This window comes from Astyanax mexicanus, chromosome 5 (assembly GCF_023375975.1).
Source record: "Astyanax mexicanus isolate ESR-SI-001 chromosome 5, AstMex3_surface, whole genome shotgun sequence".
NCBI classification, from domain to species: domain Eukaryota; kingdom Metazoa; phylum Chordata; class Actinopteri; order Characiformes; family Acestrorhamphidae; genus Astyanax; species Astyanax mexicanus.
The window spans coordinates 5,209,743-5,232,631 of NC_064412.1; the positions used below are offsets into that span (position 1 = coordinate 5,209,743).

The following is a 22,889-nucleotide window of genomic DNA, read 5'->3' on the forward strand; positions in this document are numbered from 1 at the left end:
CTCTTATTTTTTATTTTTTTTACTTTATGAAGAAACTCATAACAAATTATGTAGTAACTTAAAAGTGTTAAACAAACCAAAATACTAAATCTGAAGCATTTAGGTGTTCTTATCTGGGGAACTTGTTAACTTGCAGTTTCTGAGGCTGGAAACTGTGATGAACTTATCCTGTACAACAGAAGAAACTCTTGCTGTTCCTTTTCTGGGTCAGTCCTGATGAGAGCCAGTTTCATCATAATGTTTTTGATTAAAGTTCTTGAATTTTTTTGGATTGACTGACTCATTTATTAAAGTCATTTTTTCTTTTCTTATGCTGACATTACACCAAACGATTTTCAAGCAATTTCACTGTCGCAGACAAAATGTACAATTTCAGGATAAAATCTTGCTACAGTCAAGTTGCGGTGGCGTCATTTGGACCGATCAGTGTAAGGTGGTGAAGACTAAAGGTTTAAGTCAGTCTTTTTCGTCCTGACGTTCACATAAAATGTGTTTAATATTATCCTAAGTCTTGACGCAAATAGTGAAAAGAACAATGTCAACAACCAATAGGAGAGCTACATTTGAGGAACCGGACATGGATGAGACTCCAGAGATGGCTAGGAAACCACGGTTCACCTGGAGTTTAGAAAAGGAGAAGAAACTGGTGGAACTGTGGAGTGAGCAAGAGTTTTTCTATAATAAATCATAATAAAATAATCTCAGAAAGAATCTAGCAACCCTGCAAAATCCCCATTAGTTGAATAGTTCTCAACTGATGCTCTCAAACACATTAAGAGGCAAGAGATTCAAGTAATTAACTTTTGACAAGTTCAGCACAGCTGTTAACTGAATGCCATTTTAGGTGACTCCAGATCATCTAAGCAAGAGGTGCTTCTTTAAAAGAATCTCAAATCTAAAACATATTCTGGTTTGTTTAACGCTTTGTTTGTTTGCTAAATAATATATAAAAGTAAATATGTGTTGCCATATCAGTATCTAAATATTACATGATACAAACTGGGTTAATTTTATGAGCTACGATCACAGAGAAATATATCACAGTGGACCCAACACTGTAATTATTATTTTGTGATTGGTGCATAGTTTAGTCAAAAGTTTTGCATCTTAGTTTGATCAACAATTGAGTTCAGATCCAAAAAAACATTACTAAATGATTTGCAGCTGAAATTACTAAACATTATGTACAATGTTTAAGTCTGTGGGCTCCACCTCAGTTTGTTTATTACCATTAGCATTAGTAAAAATGTGAGTTAGGAGAACTGAAAAAACTGTATTAACTAAAAGAGCTCTGCAATCAGATACTCATCATTTTGAGCTGGTCCAGTGTTTCAGATGATTTAATTTGATCAACTGTATGTTTTACATGGGAGTAATACACACAATGCACAATTTGTAATGCACAATTTTTCAACTGGTAAAGCATTAGATTCTTGTGTATGGACTGAATTTTTCCTTTCAAAGATGTGTTCAAAGCTCCAGTGCTGTGTACGTGTTTGTGAGTGTGTGTGTGTGTTTGTCAGCGTGTGTGTGTGCTCCAAGCATGCTTGTGTTTAGGTCACTGTGCTGCTGCAGTGGAATTTTACTATGGCTGGTCTGGCTGCCTCTGGGCTGTTTGTCTGTTCACCACTGCCTACGCTTCCCAAAGCTGGCAGGGTGATCAATCACTACTACACACTCTCCACCTCACCCCCCCCCCCCCCCACACACACACCCATCCGTTCACTCTTCTTCGGCTTGTTTGACAGTCAATACTGAATACAGTACTAGGGCTGCACGATATAGGCAAAAATTGCATTGCAAATGTTCTTTTTTTGATTATATATATTGCGATATTAAACAATGTAGGGCCCATGACGACCCGTGTGCTGTCTCACTTTCGGACCGATCAAGAGCTGAGTCAACGCCGAGCTTTCAAAACCCGAGGAAATCAGCAAAACAATTGTAATCAGCCCTTTAATCAGGCATTTAAATAGCTTTTTATAAGGTGAATAAATGCATTTTTTCTGGGATTAAAAGCGTGAGTTCAGCTGTAACTGGAAATATCTGTGTGCGTTTAAAAGCACGTGCCCAACCATGTGGATGGAAGCAAGCGGCCACCTCGTGTTCATTCCTGAAAAAAATCTTATTTGTCTACTAAACATTTGTTTTTGCATAAAGACATCTTGAGGATTACAGCTTTTTTTAAATCATCTCTTGTGAGGGTATGATTTACTGTTACATTAGGCTGGAAATTATCGATTAAGGTCAGTATTTTACTTTTTTACAAGTTTGCCATGATGTTATATTAGTTATGTAATAAAGTCAGTGTAGAAAAGGTTAAGGTTGAATCAGACTTTAATGTATTCAGTTGACCGCATAATTAACCTTATATAGTTAATAGACAAAGAGCTGCATTACATTCTTGCTCTCAGACTTTGAACACCATCTGAACAAATCAGATAAGTTATCTGAAAGTGGTGTGCTGACCTCACATTCCTTCTATCTGAATGAAATGGTTTGGTTGAAAAACGTGTCTTGTAAAAAAATCCAGCCCTGTTTAAAATGCTTAAAAATTAAACAGAATAAACAGAATTTTACCAAATTTAATCAACATTAATTTTTTAACCCAAAATTCTTTGGTAATCTTTAGTCTTCATGATGCCTTATACACCAAGTCAAGGCAACCATTGCCAGAGGCAGCAAAACAAGTCCAAAACATCTTTAAACCTCCACCATTTTGGTCAACAGTAGAATGATGTGCTTTACCAAAAAGCTCTCTTAATCTTGTGTGTTTTCACAGAAGAATTTTGGCTTCCTTATGTTTTGGCAAACTGCATCGCAATGTGTGCATGCGATAGTCACATGGCAGGACGTGCAATGTCACTTAAGGCAATTAAATCAAACATGTCATGTTTTGATTCTTGACACAAGAAGTAGATACACAGCGCTGTCTCTGTGTCTGTGTGAGTGACAGGCTGCTGCTGCCTGAGAAGGAGTAAACACGAGGTAGCCGCATGGCCTCCATCTACATGGTTGGGCACATGCTTGTAAACGTGGGCACGTGTCGAAAGCTGTGCACCTCAGTCCAGCACAGTTTTGCAGAGCCGATATTTCCAGTTACAGATGAATTAATGCTTTAAATCACAGAAAAACGCTCTTATTTACCTTTTAAAAAGCCATTTAAATGCCTGATTAAAGGGCCAACTACTGTTGTTTTGCTGTTTTTTGAGAGCTTGGTGCTGACTCAGCTCTTAAATGGTCCCGATGCAACGAGACAGCGCATGGGTGAGGGTGGGGCTGGTGACGTCATGGGCCCTGCATTGTTTAATATCGCGATATTTATAATCAAATATAGAACATTTGCAATGTCATTTTTTTCCACTATCATGCAGCCCAACAACAAATAGTTTGCGCTGAAACTGATGCACCCTGAGCCTGCAGGTCAGCTTGAATTTCTTTGTAACTTGATTGAAGCTGCTTATCCACCATCTGGACTATCGTGCATTAAAACCTTTCATCAATTTAACTATTACCAATTTTGAGATATTTTGACATGCAATACAAAAAATATTGACATAAACTGAACCTGATAGACATTTATTATACTGTATTGGCAGTACACAGCATACAGAGGCTCTTGGTGTCCCGCCCCTTTCTCGCCCACTGCCCTATGCTGTCAGAACTGCTGGAGCAGAACGTGATTGGATTCCCCCTCCGCCATTCACACACACAGATACATGCACACACCCACTCTCACTCACACACTCTCACACACACACTCGCATGCACTCGCACACACTCTCACAACAGCACAGACATAAACATGCTTTAGAAGCCTGGTTTCTGATTGCACCACATGCTGGAGGGATCTGGTAACTCCAACGGTTTGATGTGGATGGTTTAAGGTGGATGATTTTAGGTGGATGAGTGTCTGATTATTATAAGAGGAAGAAGAGGAAGAAGAGGAGGGTCTGAACAGTCATTGCTCTGTTTGGAGGAGAGTCATAGTGGTTGGTTTCAGGAGGGAAAAGCCTCATGTGCCTGGATCTGCTCTGCTCTGATGTAGGAGATCTGGTAAGAGCTTCTATTGTCAGTGTGATGCTGCTCTGTTGAAATTGTAGCCTTTCTTTTGTTTTCTGTGCCGTTGGTCTTGTTTTTTGAAGCAGCGTCTGAGAGCTGAGAGTGAATGTGATGTGCTGTGAATGGAAGGATGTAGGGTGGAGGGTGTAGGGGGGGGCACTTTGTTTGGGTGTGCTGGTGGGCTGTGTTTTGTCTGTGATGAAGTGAAAGCTAAAGCTGAGGTTGTGGGGAGCGTGACTCACTCATGGAACATGCTTTTGCTTTTTTTCTGCGGCAGACAGGCCTTTTTTATTCTGTTTTTATGCGTGCTTAAGATCTGTGTTTATGTAATTGTAAATTATGTAGATTTTAAGTCATTGGGAATGCATTATTATGCCTCACGATGTGATGAATTTGCACTCCATCACATGCTAAAGGCTAACAAAGGTATGGAAAGAATCAGCATTTACTGTTTTAGGTTAAATTTGTAATATGCAATCAAAATAGTTGAAATGCATGTTTTAAAATGGATCTAACATGATGCTAGTACTTTAAAAAAGCTGTCTTTTATGATGCTTTACACCCATGTTTTGATCTTAAGAGTCATTTAAAGTGAAATACAGTCATTTCACTGATTTCTTCATCATGGATATTACCATCCAACACAATGTTAATACGTTTAAATATGATTTCCCTTTTCTTTTCTCATGCATTTCTTTAAAATCTGATTTCCCCTCAGACCTAACGCCTGAAGCACAGAGATGAGCCCTTGCTGTGAGCTAAGCAAGATAATAGATGGGATGTTTTAGTAGCCACGCTTACACTTTGCTTGCTTTTGTCTGCCAAACCGGCGAGGCTTGTGTAGTTCCTGAACAAAAGCTCCCCCCGGACCACTAGAGTGGATTAACCAAGCATGAGGTTGCGAAGGCACTACAGTTCCCCGCATTTTTTTTTTCAGCTTTTTCTTATTCCCTCTCTCTCAGACGGGGGTCACGGCTCATTTTCCTCTTTGTTTTTCTCCCCCTTCTTTTGTCTCTTGGAAAGTGTGTTACCTTATCGGCTTCGACTGACCCAAATACTACTGTTGCTTGCCCCTCCCCCCGTCAAATGCACCCCCACATGTGATTTAAAAGAGCCCCGCCCCCCTTTGCTCTTAAATCACAAAGCATGCTTCGTTGTCTGTCCTGGATAATTCAATTATGTCATCTGATCAAATCAGGCGCTTTCATTTCCATTCACTCAAAACAGCCACCTGAGGCAAAACGATGATGATACAGGTTTCTTTTAAATAAGAATTTGAGAAATTACTTAGTATTTTTATGGAATTATTCATGAGATTTTCAAAGAATTTACTCTTCCAAATTAAAGTGTCATAATAGAATTATTTTTTTATGTCTTAACATACTTTTTAGTGGAGTTTTCTTCTCTAAAAAAAGTCTAAATTTCAGAAATCAGTTGTTAAGCAATGTAGCAATGGAACAAGTTTCTGTGTAGTGAAAAGTTCAGATTTACCCTGTTCCAGAGTGATGGAGCATCTCTAATTGGATAAAAAGTCAACTTTTCTTTACCTCAGATTTTATAAATAGGATAGTTTTAAACATTTGCAATATATTGCCTTGCTTTATATTGCTTGCGATATATTTAAGTAATACTTAAGAGATCACTTAAAAATGATGAGTTTCTTTGATTTTACCAAACTTAAAACCTCTGGAATATAATCAAGAGGAAGATGGATGATCACAAGCCATTAAACCAAACTGAACTGCTTGAATTTTTGCACCAGGAGTAAAGTAGCATAAAGTTATCCAAAAGCAGTGTGTAAGACTGGTGGAGGAGAAAATGATGCCAAGATGAGAACTCTGATTAAAAAACAGGTTTATTCCACCAAATATTGATTTCTAAACTCTTAAAACTTTATGAATATGAATTTTTTTATATAGTTTTTGCATTATTTGAGGTCTGGAAACTCTGCATAATTTTCTGCAAATAAATGCTCTAAATGGCAATATTTGTATTTGGAATTTGGGAGTTGTTGTTGTTTTACTCAAACGTATACCTATAAATAGCAAAAACAGAGAAACTGACTCAGAAACTGAAGTGGTCTCTTATTTTTATAGTGTGTATATAGAATACATTTAAGAATGGAAGCATGCAGGCGGTGTGCAATAAAGTGTAAATTGAGCAACAAAATGTTGTACATTTTAAGCAGGACGCGATAATTAGCTAATAAATAATGATATAAGATGATTTAGTGCAGAATATCTTGTGCATTGTGTATTCTTATGCAATGTATGTGTGAGTAGCCCTAATTACTGTCCTGGCTGAAAGCCTAAACAGAATATGGCATCTTAATCAACCTAAATTAAAATGCCTTATAAATAAAGAACTCTATTCACTGTTTTTCTCTGATTCTCACATTATTATCTACTGTGTTTTTTGTGCAGTGCATGGTGAACTCGGCTCTGCTGCAGCAGTCGTCTCCAGTCTCGAACCTGTTCTGCCAAACCTGACAGCATGTCCGGTGCCTACGACGAGACTGCAGGGCCTGACGAGGCCACAGACAGCTTCTGGGAGGTCAGTTATTCATTCCCAACTTCCAGATAATGTTTTATAATTTAGCAATTGGACACAAAAGTGTTACTTACCTGAGATTTGTGTTCTTCTCACTGTCTTATCTAATACAGGACAAAATATCAAATATTCATTCATGTGTATTAATAATGACCCCAGGATGGGGGAATCTTACTGACAAATCTGAAGTTTCTCTCAAATAACAGTTGGGAAAAACACATGTCCACCCTAGTTGTAAGGCCCAGTCCCATTTCACCACTTACCCCTACCCCTACCCCATCCCTCTGTTTTGCGTGTGCACGCCTAATTCTTGTTAGGCCACAGGGTTAGGTTAGGGGAAGGAATAGGGCTTGTTCGCTCAGAGATTCATCATACAGAGTTTTTTCAGATGCACACTTAAAACGAAGGGGTATGAGAGTCACTGGTAAGAAACCCACAAATGTGAGTATTTTCCTTATTAAAAATGACAGTTAGCAATGTATTACCATAGTTCAATGTGTAGTTTCAATGTTTTATGGCCAAATAAAACATCATAACAAGCATAAAAAAGATTGCTAGCTGAAAAAAAGTGTATGGGCTTCTGTGAGTCGTTGTGGTTTCACAAGCCAGCCAATAAATGCAGATCCAATCTTTTTTTTTTTATCACAAAGCATTTATAAAATGAAAATGAGTATCTTTAATTGTGAGGAAACACAAATAGATTGTACATTTGTTTGATAAATGACATCTGAGCATTTTTTTCTCCAAAACAATTTGCATACATTTTGCATACATTTTCACATTTTCTACATAAAGCACAACATACAATACTCAATTCATGCAGTCTGTGGTACCTTTGTGACACTGTACAACCTACTGTTATAAGACCACTTAAAATAATTCTGTTTCTTTGATTTTACCAAATTGAAAACCTCTATAATATAATCAAGAGGAAGATGGATGATCACAAGCCATCAAACCACCAAACTGTACTGCTTGAATTTTTGCACCAGGAGTAAAGCAGCATAAAGTAATCCAAAAGCAGTGTGTAAGACTGGTGGAGGAAACATACCACAATGCATGAAAACTGTGATTAAAATCCAGGGTTGTTTCACCAAATATATATAAATATATGTAGGAATGGACAAATGTACCTTGCACTGGTACAAAACAGTGGTAGTAGTGACTATTTATTTCAATTTTTGTCCATTGCTTTATAATTAATGCCTTAATACTACTGTGTATGAAATGTTTACTAGTGTTTATCTGGTTGGGTTCAGTTGGAAGAATTACTGCTGTAGTGTTCAGGTTTTATCTCCTCCCTCATTCTGTTTCTCAGGTTGGGAACTACAAGCGCACAGTGAAGCGGATCGATGACGGTCACCGGCTCTGCAATGACCTGATGAACTGTATCCACGAGCGTGCCAAAATTGAGAAGGCCTACGCACAGCAGCTAACAGACTGGTCCAAGAGATGGAGACAGCTGGTGGAAAAAGGTGCTGAATCCAGGCATGAGCCAGTATTAAAATTTCATATCAGAAGAGGGGGGCCTGTAAACGGACAGCACAGTATGGTAGTAGTGTAGAGAGAGCTTGTGACAGCAGAGCTTTTACTTAAGATGTTATAAATAAAATTATAATTAATTAAATACATACTTTCCCCTTATTTAGTATAAAAACATAATCTGCAAATGTATTCTCTTACTGTATTCACTAAATATCTGCGTGTTCTTGCCCTGCATGCACACCGCAATCAATAAAATCAATATCCGTGGCCCATTCAGCAGGCAATGAGTCACTGGCAGGTGTGTTTATCAGCTAGCAGTGATGTCAAGTAACAAGTAATGAAGCAGAAATACTTAAGAAGAAATGCTGGTTATCTCTACTTTACTGATGTAATTATTTTTGCATTTTCACACAATTATCTGAACTTTCTACATTTTAAAAACATTTTAATTTCAGCTGGTTTTCATTCCGGCTTCTCATCGTTCAATAAAACCCCTATCCAGATAAATCTCTCAATCCAGATAGAGTGAATCTGATTGTGATTGGATGTAGAGAAGTGTAAACATATACCATTCTAACTCCCTATTGGTTTATACTGTGATCCATCACACCTGCACACATCGGCTTTACTTAATCTTATTTATTCTTAAACGTTAATTTCTGGTTTTAGTTCTTTTCCTAGTTTTTTTTTTCCATTTTTAATTATTTTATTGCTAACCAATTTGTATTATACTGTTTTAACTTTTTAATTTGATTTTTACGTTGGCTTGGAAACCATAGCATGGATACCACAGCAACACCTTACCAACCACATAGCAATCACCTAGCAAACATCTATATTTAAATTTTACTAAAATACATTCATTTACAATCAGCATATATGCAGCTGAAACACTAGGGACCAGCCTAGTGCAAAATCCAAAATTAAACTATCAACATTAACATTTTAATATTTTAACAATATAGTCATTATGGCTTTTAGAAAAAATTGTTTTGTGCTTTTGTTCTTAATGACTTTATTTTCCCCCCCCTTACTTTACTTTTACTTTTGTACTTTAAGTAGTTTTGAAACCAGTACTTTAGAGTACTTTTACTTAAAGAGTAAAAATCAGCTTGAGTTGATTCTTCTTCAACTTCTACAGAAGTATTTTATTAATCCCTAGTATCTATACTTCTACCTACAGAGTAATGAATGGAGATACTTTTCACACCTTTACCTGTTATAAACCAGCATAAACAACATTTTACACATATTTTAAATGGTCTGTGACACACATACACCTCCATGGGTTAACTTAAAACTTGCTTTGTGTTTAGGTTGACCTCCCTGGTTAAAAAAATATATACTTAATTGTACTTAAAACATATTGAGAAATGTCCAAGTATGCTGTAAACATATTTACAGATGTATGTACTTACCTAAAATATATAAAAAGTACATTAATATTATACTTTCATCAAATGTTTGAAAGTAAATTTTGATCATACTTTGATCATAAGTATAATATAGTGTATTTTAAATAAATAGACTATATGAAATGCACTTTTAGTTTAATGTAATTCAGTACAATTATAAAATATTTATTTCCAAATATATTTTTGTACATTTTTTGTATTTTTTTTGTTCTTAAAAACAACTGTTACAGTAGTTCACTTAAAGTACAATGTATCATGTAACTTTTTAGAAAGTAAATTAAATTACTACATTGTTAAAATGTTTTAAAAATATATTTATTTAGCTATTACATTAATATAACTGTTAAAATGTATTTCAATGCTCTGTAATTATAATTAGAAAGTAAATTATAGGATACAGTGTTAAATAACACATTTAAATGTTAAATAAAAAAAATTGAAAGTAAATTTGTAACATGATAAAATTGATGTACAGTATGTTCAAATATATATTTTATACCTATCGAAATATACTAAAAGTGTGCTACTTACAAACTTACAGGAACAAGAAACATATTTGTACTCTAATGTAAATAGATTACATATATTTAACATCAATTCTTAGCACATTTCAAATATACCTGGTGTATAATAAATAGTGATACAGTTGTAATACTCTAACTTATACTTTTACTGTAAGTATATTTGAAATATAGGGTTACATACATGAAGCAGTTTAAATGTTTAAATATTACTTAAGGATATTTAAAATAATTCAATTACAATCACAATTAAAGTATAATAAGTACAAAAAACGTTGTTTCATTTTAGCACTCATTAAATATACTGATTAATAATAATGTGGCTTCAAGAACACTTTAGTGCACTATAGCATATACACTAGGGCTGCCTTTTAATATAAAGTCTTCTCTCTGTGATTCAGGGCCTCAGTACGGGACGGTGGAGCGAGGATGGATCACGGTGATGACAGAGACGGAGAAGGTGAGCGAGCTCCATCAGGAGGTGAAGAACAATCTGCTGAATGAGGACCTGGAGAAGGTGAAAAACTGGCAGAAAGACTCCTACCACAAACAGATCATGGGAGGCTTTAAGGAGACCAAAGAAGCAGAAGAAGGATTTAAAAAGGCACAGAAACCGTGGGCCAAAAAACTCAAAGAGGTGAAAAAAAGTCAATTATATTCATAATATCACTGATATAACTGTATATTCAGTTATTGGTTTTGTTTAGACAATTCTTCAACTTTTTATTGATTGATTTGCTTAATTTTAGTGTACAGTATATATATTTTTTGCTACATTGTGAATAAATACTGAAGTCATATGAATATGAAGGAACACGTAAGGAATCATGTAGTAACTTAAAAGTGTTAAACAAACCAAAATACTCTGTGAAGCTGCATTTAGGTGCTCCTATCTTTAAAACTGTTAACTTGAGGTTTCTGAGGCTGGTAACTCTTGAACTTGAACTTATCCTGTACAACAGAGGAAACTCTTGATCTTCCTATCCTGGGGTGCTCCTGATGAGGGCCAGTTTCATCATAACATTCTAATGGTCTTTTTGTGACTGCACTTCAGCATACTTTCAAAGTTCTTGAATTTTTTTCAGATTGACTGACCTTCATTTCTTAAAGTATTTATTTTTCTTTATTTAACAAGAAATTCAAGTAATTATCTCTTGACGAGTTCAGCACAGCTGTTAAGTGAAAGCCATTCCAGAAGATAATTCCAAGAGGTGTCTACTTTGAAGAATCTAACATATAAAGCATGTTCTGGTTTGTTTAACACTTTTTTGTTCAATAAATAATATCTTATGTTTTTATAATAACACTGATAGCAGTGTTAAATGTTTAGTGTTAATGTGACACTGTGCAGTGTACTATTTACTTATGCTAGTGTTGTTCATTAGTGTTTATAGCAACACCTAAAGTGTTAATTTTACACCGTTTGGAGTATGTACACAGCAGAAAGGCAAGTGTTAAATTAACTCCCACAGAGTTGATTTTAACTATTTTTCAGGGAGTTCACTCTCAAAATAGCCCTCACTTTCAAAATAGTTAAACATTTAACACCTTGCCAGAGTTCCTTTTCAACTCACATTTGTATTTCTTTAACTCCCTTAATTGTTACACTAACACTGAAAAGATTTTTAAAAAATTATAAAGAGAAGAAGACTGGTCAATTAATAGGACTTTTTATTATTTAATTATTATTCAGGACAGGTTAGCGTGTAATTTTCCATTGTATTTCTTAGTGCTTTACCAACACTTTATCACAATTTACTGTACAAAGGATGGTAACTTGCTCTTATAGCCTACAATATATTGGCTAGACAAACAACCATTAAACAAAATATAACACAATACCCAATGGAAGGGAGCCCTGGTGGGCAAGATTTCACACTGATGATAGTTAGGATAGTTAGGATCTGAGGGACACACCCATTATGCAAATGACGTGTTTAACTGGGCGGAGTTTAATTAAATCTCTGTGGTGTTGGCCAGTATTTATTGGGTTTAGTGGGATTAACACTAAAATATTCAACTCTGTCACTCCAACACTGAACACTATTTAAATCTGAATGAGTTAAAATTACACTTGAGAGTGAAAATCAACTCTCAGCTGTTTAACTCTGAAATTTCAACTCTCCTGTTTTTGCTGTGTAACTTGTTCTTTTTGGAAATGTAGCTTTTCTGTGACCCAGTTTTCCTTATGTTCCTTACTGATGTTCTGTTCCTGATGTTTTGTGTTCTGGCACTTTTGTACCATAGATAATTGTCCTTAGGCATAAATGTGCCTGTGTTTTCCCAATTACTAGATCAATACTGTATTGGATGTGACAGCTGCTGCACAGCTACTGCTAGCAACCCAAGTGCTAATTGCCTTATTTCAATAATGTGTCAGCGTCTGCTATTTTCCCTGAAATAAGCAGTTCTCAGTGCAGTCTTTAGCACTTTCTGATGCACTGTTATAGTTTAAAAAGATGGAATGCATTAAGCTGAATGTGTTACTGGTTAACTTATATTTTTAATAATTTATTTCTTGTGCACTTCCTTTTTCCTGCTAGTTGGAAACAGCAAAGAAAGCATACCACATGGCCTGCAAGGAGGAGAAGCTGGCTTCTACTCGAGAAGCTAACAGCAAGGGAGAGACCCCCGCCCCTGCAGAGCAGCAGAAGAAGCTTCAGGAGAAGGTGGAAAAGTGCAAAAACGATGTTCAGAAGGTGAGTTTAGGTGAAACAGTGTGAAGAGAACCTTATTTAAAGTGACTGTTCGTATTATTTTGTTTCTGAACTGAAAGCAGAAGCATTTCTGAGTGGAGAAGAATATGGATAAAATATTGTGTTTAATGGTACCAGTGTGCTGAAACGACCTTCCCTGCTAAGCCTAATACTGTATATTTATTCAAAAAACTGGGGTGTCGAGTCGCTTTTTCACGGGAGTTCTTCTTCTGGGCATGTCACATGTCTTTACATACTTACGTCACACGTACAGCCTCTAAAAGAGGATCCGGCTCAGTTTTACTGAACGGGAGCGGCTGGTGGAGCAATGGAGACTTCAGAAGAGGAAACTCAGAGCTCAGTAGCTCATTCACTCATAGTAAAACCAAATAAATGAAGAAGTGAAGTTTCTGACTGAGCACTCTCTCTCTCTCTCTCTCTCTCTCTCTCTCTCTCTCCCTCTGTCTGACTGAACATAACCTGGAATCGGATTTATCCTCTCTGAAAGGAGACCGTATCACACCTGCCCAGTTTAAAATAATTCTTCAGCATGCTTGGTGCAATTACTCATTCTCACCAGAGATGGCCCTAAATCACAAAACTTACAGACATCATATAAAATGCTGTGAAAAAAGTATTTTCACTTTAATATCAGACACATATATTGTCTGAATTAACTGCTATAACCACATATTTTGGAAAGCTGTGTCAAATTAGAGCCAGATTACTACCAGACCTGTACAATTAGAAAATAACTTAGAAAATAGAATGTCTGACAACATGAAGCAGATAAAATATCTCAAAAAACAACACATTATGCCCCGATCAGTCTGGAAAAGAGTCATTTTTAAAGCTTTGGGACTCCAGCAAACCACAGTGAGAACATATATTTACAAATGGAGAAAACATGGAACACTGGTAACCCTTCCCTGGAGTGACTAGCCTACCGAAATTACTCCAAAAGGGCATGGACAACTCATTCAGGAGGTCCCAAAAAATCCAGAACTGCAGGTCTCACTCGCTTCAGTTAAGGTCAGGGTAAATGATTCAAAAATAAGAAAGAGACTCGGTGAAAATGGTCTCCATGGGAAAGTTCCAAGGCAAACTGCTGACCAACAAGAACACAACCACCCGAACCAACCATTTACCATCATTGACCTTGATGATCCCATGACGTTGGGGACTTTGAAAATATTCTTTGGACTGACGAGACAAAAGTGGAACTTTTTGGAAGTTATGTGTCCCTCTACACCAGGTTTAAGAAAGAAAAAGAAAGAAAAAAAACACATCAAATCAACTAAGTTATTAGGTTTAGGGAGCTAACACTTTTTCACATAGAGTCAGGTTGGCTTGAATACATTTTTTTCCCATAATAAATTAAATTATCGCTAGATTTGCTCAGGTTATCTTTGTCTGATATGATAAAAAAGTAAAAGCAGAATAAATCTGTAGGGGGGCAAATACTTTTTCACAGCACTGTACAGTACCAGTCAAAAATTTGGACGCACTTTAAGTTTAGTGATTTTTTTTTACCTCAGTTTAAAATGTTCTGCATTGCAGATAATACTAAAGTCATCCAAACTAGAAAGAAAAACATATGGAATTATTTAGTAAACAAAAATATGTTTTTTATTTTGCTGTAAAGTATTGAGAGTTGTCTTGTTATAAACTGAATATCTCAAAATCACATTTTTGTGGTTTCACTGTTATCGTGGGCAATGTATTGTGATAATTTCCTATCGTGAGATGCCCTGTAATTCATGTATCTTTCACTACAGCTGTTGTTTTAAGAAAATAAAAAAGACTATTTAGCACTTCACACTATAAGCAAGACCATTAGATACTGACAGTTCACTCTGCTTTAAAGTGTTTCTTCCTAGCCATCACATTCCAGCTCACCAATTATCACGACGGCAGATCTGTTCAAGTCCGCTGAGAGCACCATGACATCACTGTTCTGCTTCTGGCCCACTCAACGTGAAAGAGCACAGCTCCGCTCAATAGTGAGCCCTCGGATGCACTATAGGGTCAATTCATTAGCCTTTAACATCAGTCGCCTTACATCAGTCATAACCACTTAACCCCAGCCCGAGCCGTGCCGCGCCTGAAACCGCTCGTCCCTAAACGAGTCTCTATTGACCTGTGGGCTCACAGCATGGACGAGTAATGAATTAAATTAGAGACAATAAAGTCATTATTCATTATTCAGAGTGTCTGTAGTAATTATCATCACAATGTCCTTCATAGTAGCAGCAGTAGGATCTAAATATATACAGTGCATATTAATGAAATTTATGGAAACGTGTGAGATGATGATCTTGGTCCTGCTTTATATAATAAATGATTATCTAATAATTATAATGAGATGGATAGATTTTTTTTTGTACTTTATTATAATAAGGGCAATAATACACGAGAGGGAGTGCTATAATGTGTAATATTGGCACTGCTTTGCTACATTATGGCACAAACCTCCAGTGTATTATTGTGATTATACCACAGTTTCATTATCTCTGTTTATTGAAAGATTTTGAGTTAAAGAGGAGGAGAAAATACAATCTGTTTGGTTATATAAACTCTGTTAGTTAAAATAGTTCCATTACTGCTCTGTTTGTAGCTGTGCTGTTTGGTTTGTAAGCGCTGCATCGTTGCTAGGTTACCTGTATGTGGTGTGGAGTAATACATGGAGAGCTTCGGTTACAGTCCATTACCGGCTAATAACGGCAATCATAGAACGCCTCTTAGCCAATCACATTGCAGGGTCGGAACTGTGGTATAATATTTTATGATAGTTTTGATCATTTGATCATTTATACATTTAAAATATTTAGTGTATTTTTAGTAAATATTCAGTAAATATTTACGACACAAAATCTCTCCTGTTAATGACACTCCTTCCTGTTATTTTTTATGTTTTGAGTAACAGGAATCAAAGTATGAGTGAATGAGGAATGAGTTTTTAGCATAAAATTAGCAAAAACATGAAAATGAGCTAAATGGCAGCTATGCTAATAGCATGAGAACACTGAGCACATTCTAGTGATTTTCCCAAATTGTGTATTTTAACAATAAATAAATAAGATGTAAAAATTAATTTAGGTAACAGGACAGAGTGTTGAGATTTAGCTCCTCAGTCATTGTTACAATAAGATCAAATATACTGAGAAACTAATGGGGGATCTTCCCATGATCTTCATCAGAAAAACCAGCTGAAGTCACTTCCTGTTGTAGATGTGACTTCCTGTGTAGAATGTTCAAGATGTTTCAGAGAGGGTAATGTGTTACGGTAACAGGAGTGAGTAAAACCCAGGAAAACACAACTAAAATGTGTATTTGCGCTTAAATATTATGGATTTGTTATTAAAAATTTTTTTTGAGGATAGAAGGGATTTAGAGTCACACAACAAGGCAAAAAAATACATCTCTGAAGGATTTTAATAATTATATTTCATGGTTAAGTTTATAGTTAGAGAGTGGGGACAGGTGTTCAAAGTAGTTTTTGTTAATGTTTTTAATTGCATATTTTATTTTTGCAATCAGGCAAATGTAAAAGACACTATGCTTAATAATAAAATGTATTTTAAAGTTATTTTGTGACCACATTTATACATTTCATTTCCTGGAGACAGAAATGGCACAGATTCGGTGGAATGGTCCTTAATTCTTTATTTTGAATACAGTAAATTCCCTATGAATACCTTTTGTCTTTTTGAACATATTTAAATATGTGCATATACACTATGAATAGTAGGAATGTAGGAATGTAGCAATGTAGGTTTAGCATATTGTCACTGTGCAATGAAAAACACTTATCTCCAAAACAGCAACTTTACAGGAGAGAGAAAAAAACTTGTAAACTTTCAATGAAGGTCAATGTAAAAATAGTTTATTTCAGGTCATTTTGAAGAGTTTCTATTGGTCCATTCATCAATACATTTTGGCACAGTGTAAGAGAAAGTTTGTCTGTTTAAATTATGTAGTAAACTAAAAATCGACCAAAATGGAGATGTGTTTTTTTTTTTATTGCACAGCAATGATATAGAAAGTGCTGATGGGTGCATGTTGTGTTGATTATCAGGCCAAAGAGAAGTACGAGAAGGCTCTGGACGAGCTGGGGAAGTGCACGCCGCAGTACATGGAGAACATGGAGGCGGTGTTTGAGCAGTGCCAGCAGTTCGAGGAGAAGAGGCTGAGCTTCGTCCGGGAGGTGCTGCTGGACGTCAAGCGCCACCTTAACCTCACCGAGAACCAAAGGTCAGTCAGGAGCTCGCGGTCTGCTCACCATCTGCTCCCAGCCTCGTGCTATTGTAGCTAACAATGATTGAGACATAATGGGACCCAATTAGCCTGTTCACATTTACATAATCCCAACCGATCCCGGCGACCGCCGTTCATTTAAAGCTAAATTAGCATATGGCGCTACATATGGTGTCCCTTTAGCAAGTTTAGGGTTCAGACTTAATCCAAAACTCAGGGCAGTACAAGGGGTTTTCATAGTGTAATCAGTATGATTTAACCCTTTCATACCTGTTTTTTTCCAATGAAAAAATATAATAATGCACTTTTCTGTCTGTAATGCATTTGAAAACAAGATTCACCAAAAACAAATTAATAAACAAATTAACTAACAAGCATATAAATAAATAAATACATATAAAAATACAATACTTGTACTTTTTATGTTCACTGCAGTGGAGTAATTTGTTTAACGTTGTTAATTTTATATTTTTTTAAATTTCACATTCACTCATTAGCTGGGATGTTTTCATGCTTGACTTCACAAAAGTGCAAACTTTTATTTTTCCAATGCGGCTGAACTGCTGTTTGATTGGATGATATATGTCTGTTCTGGTGCACAATAGGTGTCAATTTGTGTACAAGAATACATAAAAAGGTAGAAGACAGATGTTGTCCATTGCAATGCACACTGGGTCTGAAAGGGTTAAATACGTACATCTAATTGTTCCTCCATTAGAATTAATTATTAAAACATATTTAGACTTTCACTGGAGAATTTAGAATTGGGAGTTTTATAAGTGAAGCTTTGGTAATTTTACTTTTGGATTTTTTTATGTGATTTTTTTTATTTTTTTTTATTTTTTACATATGGCAATTTAGAACTGTATTTTGTTTCTGAATGTGTTGAAATTGCCAATTAAAACTATTTTGGGATTTCTGTGCATGGAAATAGTTGTTTCTAACAGTTTTTTTATTATAATGTGTGAATATATTACTTTATAACATTATTTACAGTGTCAGATGGAATATCATTGAAATAGTCGCTAAAATCTTTATTTTAGTCAAATGCATGTTGAATAATCTAATCAGTTATAACCAAAGCTCTTGATTTGGCATTTTCAGATAGATGCATCATAATTGATAAAAATTGATAGTGAGTGAGATGATAGTGAATACATCTTTTGTTTTCTCAGCTACGCCACGATCTACCGGGACCTTGAAAGAACCATCACATCTGCCAGTGCCCAAGAAGACCTGAAGTGGTTCAGCAACAACCACGGGCCAGGCATGCACATGAACTGGCCACAGTTTGAGGTACAGTAATTATTATACTGTATGATTAATAACTGTAATCATTACTATTTTTTTATTTTTATTTTATGAGTTGATTTGAACTGTTTTTATACTTACTATACCTATTTTATACAAATTAGTTTATGCTTATTGCCAGGAAAATGTCAGGAAACTGTTTTCTGACCACCTGATCTTGGTGTCCACTGACCATTCTTTGGTCTTGGGTAATTTTGATGGATTGATGTTGAGCCCAACTGCCTTTAATCTTAGCAAATAATTATTTGTTTTATTTGTGTCTTTGGGGAATTCTCTTAAGAAACACACTCAGACTGACTTGCTCTTGCTGGAACATATAGTCAATGTATGACCTCCCTCTATAACACTGATCATTTTATTACAAAGTCAGGAAGTGGGATATACTAGTGCATCTAAAAAACATTTAATATCATTGATATATTATATAGATGTATTACACACAGGGTGATCTATTTTGAGCGTTTATTTATTTTATTGTTGGTGATTATGGCTTACAGCCAATAAAAATGCAAAAATCAGTGTCTCAGAAAATTAGAATATTATATAAGAACAATTGGTACTTTTGGCAGTGTGGGCAGTGTGCCAAGTCCTGCTGGAAAATGAAATCTGCATCTCTATAAAAGTTGTCAGTAGCAGAGGGAAGCATGAAGTGCTGTAAGATTTTGTGGGAGAACAAAACTGCACTGACTTTAGACTTGATAATAAAACACAGTGGATCAACACCAGCAGATGACATGTCTCTCCAAACCATCACTGATCATCAGTATTAAATTTTACATTTATTTAGAGAAAAATCAAGGGAGCAGAGTCTGGAGGAAGAGTGGAGAGACACACAGTCCAAACTGCTTGAGGTCTACTGTGAAGTTTCCACCAATCAGTGATGGTTTGGAGAGACATGGTTGCATATGCTTCTCTCCGCCATTGCAAATGAATGAACAAATGCCTGATGTTGAATACTTCTTTTTAAGGAATATAATCCAGACCTGACCCATGCCATTAGCAAGAAAGAGAAGGTGAAAAAGAACCATGATGGAGTCACACTCACTCATGTCACACCTGCTGGAGATCACGCAACACCACCGACTGGAGACCGGGGCAGGTAGAGATCTATCTTTTTTACTTTTTTTTTTACACCTTTTCACCATTCTGTGACCAGATTGCAGATAATCCTCATGGATCTGGATATCAGAAGTGCTGAGTGTGTACTCTGTTAAGGTTGAATTATATTTCTGCATCTAGTACAGTGTCTATACCGCCTGCTTAAGTGACCTATCCTACTGTGAGCATTTATACTTGAGTGTTCAAGGATCAGTAGACCAATCACAGTTGCTGTCTTATTTCTGAGGATGTGTGCTTTTGGCTCCTCCGTAGGCTATGGCATAGGATTCATGACTATGTGTAGTATGGTATAGGCTCTGTTATTTTCCTTAAATCTACCTTGTACCTTGCATCTTTAGGATTTGGCAAGATATTGAATTTAGATAAATTAGACCATTGAGTAAGACTATAAAGCTTATGTATGGTAAGCTGTGTCATCATTGATATGTTTTTAACCATCATTTTATTTCAAGATTGATTATCTGATTATTTTAGACCTGGACTTTTGTTTGGTGGTTATTTTAATTTCTCCTATCTATTTGGGATTAATAGGGCTCAACAAGTATGAAAACAAAAAAACAATGTCCTCATATATGGACAGTAGTTTATTTTAACGCAGTTATTTGTTTAAAAATAATCCTTGCCATTTAGGATCTCAAGGACCGATTTAGCTACAAAACTAACTTTTAGCTGTCGACAGTACGTAAATATACTAGTTTTAAATGTAAAATTGGATGATAATTTTTACGTGGCCCACGTTTCTGTCTGGACTGGCTGTAGAAACTTTTGACTGGCATTCCTGCAATCTTGTTTTCAATCAGTTGAATGTAATATTGTCATGTGACCACTAGATGGTATAAGCAGTGTCTCTATATAAGGCCAAAGAGTCAACATTATTACACAGAATTAAGTATCATAGTGCAGAGAAACAAGAATGTAATGTTCTCATATGAGGACACAGGGTCTCAAGAGGTTTACTGTTCTCTATCCCTAGCAAAGAAACCTTAGAAAACTTGTCTGTATGTCTTTTATAATCTTTACTTGTTTGATTTTGCAGTGTGAGCAGTTATGATAAGAATCAGGGCTATTCAGCCGAGTGGTCAGATGAAGACCAGCCTGCAGCCCAGCAAGCCGCTGAGACCAATGGAGGAAACAACCCTTTTGAGGAGGACGTGAGCAAAGGGGTTCGGGTTCGGGCGCTGTACGACTATGAAGGACAAGAGCAGGACGAGCTCAGCTTCAGAGCAGGTGAGAAACTCAGATTTAAATTCAATATATTTCTACTGATTAAACTGTAGAATTTAAACATAAGGGCAACACTTTACTTGGATGTAGAGGTCTGCACTCCCGCGGGAGTCCCGCGGGACCCGCGGGACCCGTCAGAATATGTTGCGGCGCGGGACAAAACTGAATTGTTATTGGCGGGAGCGGTAATTTAATCAATACAGGCCATGCGGGAGCGGGACCACATTAACATGTGGTCCCGCTCCCGCAAATTGATAAATAGTTAAGAAAATTATAATAATCACGCTATGATTCCCATGCAAGCAACAAAAAAACACAAGAAAAATCTCTCGGAGGATGGACACACACACACACATTTTCAGCATCTCCAGCAGGCGTGTGCAGAGGAGGGGGGGGGGGGGGGGGGAGGGGGGTGTGTAATTTAAAGGACGACATTTACTATACTGGTGCAAAATAATAATAATAATAATAATAATAATAACAATAATAACAATAATAATAATAACAATAACATTGTTATTGTTATTATTATTATTGTTATTATTGTTATTATTATTATTAATAATAATAATACAAATATTAATTAAACTAATTGAATTTAATTTTATATATTTTTACATTTATTATTTTATATAATATAGATCCACTTCTAATCCACTTCTAGGATTCTTGATGCACCTGATGGCATGTGTTTGGACTGCGAACTGAATTGCTGTTTTAATAAATACATATGTAAATTTGAAGCACTAAATGTAATTAATTCAATTCATATTAGGACTGCGGGACGGGAGCGGCGGGAATGTGTATGTGGCGGGCGGGAGCGGGATTAAAAGAAGTGATTTTTTTGCGGGAGCGGGCGGGAGCGGGACAAAAAGACGCGGGAGCGGGCGGGAGCGGGTTTAAAAAAACAGTCCCGCGCAGACCTCTACTTGGATGGTCCATTTGATGGCCTCTTTGATGCTCAACTGACATTTAATGACATGTCTATTAAATGCAAATGAACTAAAAGGTGAAAGTAAATAAATCTCTATTGAATAAAACCCTACACTCAACTCTAATCCAAACGCTTATCTTAATATTTTAGGATTGGGTTTAGGGTTAGATTTTAAGTTTAGTTTAAGGTTAGGGTGAGGGTTAGGTGTAGGGTTTGATTTTAGGGTTGATTAAGGGTTAAGGTTAGGGTTAGGTGTAGGGTTAGATTTTAGGGTTGATTAAGGGTTAAGGTTAGCGTTAGGTGTAGGGTTAGATTTTAGGGTTGATTAAGGGTTAAGGTTAGGGTTAGGTGTAGGGTTAGATTTTAGGGTTGATTAAGGGTTAAGGTTAGGGTTAGGTGTAGGGTTAGATTTTAGGGTTGATTAAGGGTTAGGGTTAGGTGTAGGGTTAGATTTTAGGGTTGATTAAGGGGTAAGGTTAGGGTTAGGTGTAGGGTTAGATTTTAAGCTTAGGTTAAGGTTAGGGTTAGGGTTAGGTGTAGGGTTTGATTTTATGGTTGGTTAAGGTTAGGGTTAGGTGTATGTTTAGGTTCTATTTTGAATCATTTACATTCAACATAGGGTTAAGTTAAATTTAATGGACATTCAATTCAGTGTTAGTTGAATGTCAGTTGTGCATCAACAAGGCCATAAAATGGACCATCCAAGCAAAGTGTTACCAACATAATTTATTATCATTTCTTTCTGTTAGACTTTAGCACGCATGGTACTGTTATTGGGCTTACTTTCTCAGGGGATACTGGGGTAATTTTCTCTTTTATAGGGGTCCTCTTTGATTTTATTCCCATCTGGAACGACCATGTATGTGTTTTTCTCAGTCGTCTTCTGAGAAAATTAGAGGCTGAATTATCTACTGTTTTTCACTGAACTCTTTGGTCCTCCGCTAATTTTAGTCCCGTCTGGACGCACATCTCTGAGTTTCTTCACCTTTCGTCACCACGTTTAATAAAATAGCTATTTGTCCACTGCCACGCAACGTAATTACTCTTTGGGCTCACGTTTTTAAGCGGAGATCCACGTAAACACAACAGCGAGTGGAAATGGAGGAGCTACTGAACGTGATGTCACGTGACTGAGAAGGCCAGAAAACTTACTGGTCCTCCTGTTTTTTTTAATTGCAGTCTGAATGCAAGAGTTTTTTCACTGAGTAGAAGTGTGAAATATTTTTTACAGATGTCCCCCTGAGAATCTGAAAAACTGACAGTGTCAGGACTAATACATCACTGATTTTTAGGTATATTATCTTCAGTTACAAAC

The 22,889-nt window shown here is 36.2% G+C and overlaps 1 protein-coding gene across 4 annotated transcripts in view; it reads left to right on the forward strand.

Moving 5' to 3' along the window:
- The window catches only part of pacsin1b (protein kinase C and casein kinase substrate in neurons 1b), a 45,045-nt gene that overhangs the window by 18,146 nt on the left and 4,010 nt on the right, over window positions 1–22,889 (forward strand). For 2 of the 4 annotated variants that reach the window (XM_007234287.4, XM_007234288.4), the window contains exons 2-9: window positions 6,486–6,615; window positions 7,931–8,087; window positions 10,435–10,670; window positions 12,577–12,732; window positions 16,808–16,983; window positions 18,162–18,282; window positions 19,266–19,396; window positions 20,453–20,643. In XM_007234287.4, the coding sequence (XP_007234349.3) occupies window positions 6,556–6,615; window positions 7,931–8,087; window positions 10,435–10,670; window positions 12,577–12,732; window positions 16,808–16,983; window positions 18,162–18,282; window positions 19,266–19,396; window positions 20,453–20,643 (1,228 nt within the window). In that variant the 5' untranslated portion in view covers window positions 6,486–6,555. Of the gene's footprint in view, window positions 1–3,728; window positions 4,057–4,466; window positions 4,489–6,485; window positions 6,616–7,930; window positions 8,088–10,434; window positions 10,671–12,576; window positions 12,733–16,807; window positions 16,984–18,161; window positions 18,283–19,265; window positions 19,397–20,452; window positions 20,644–22,889 lie in introns of those variants that run through there. The other 2 variants (XM_007234286.4, XM_049479492.1) reach the window with 2 other exon arrangements.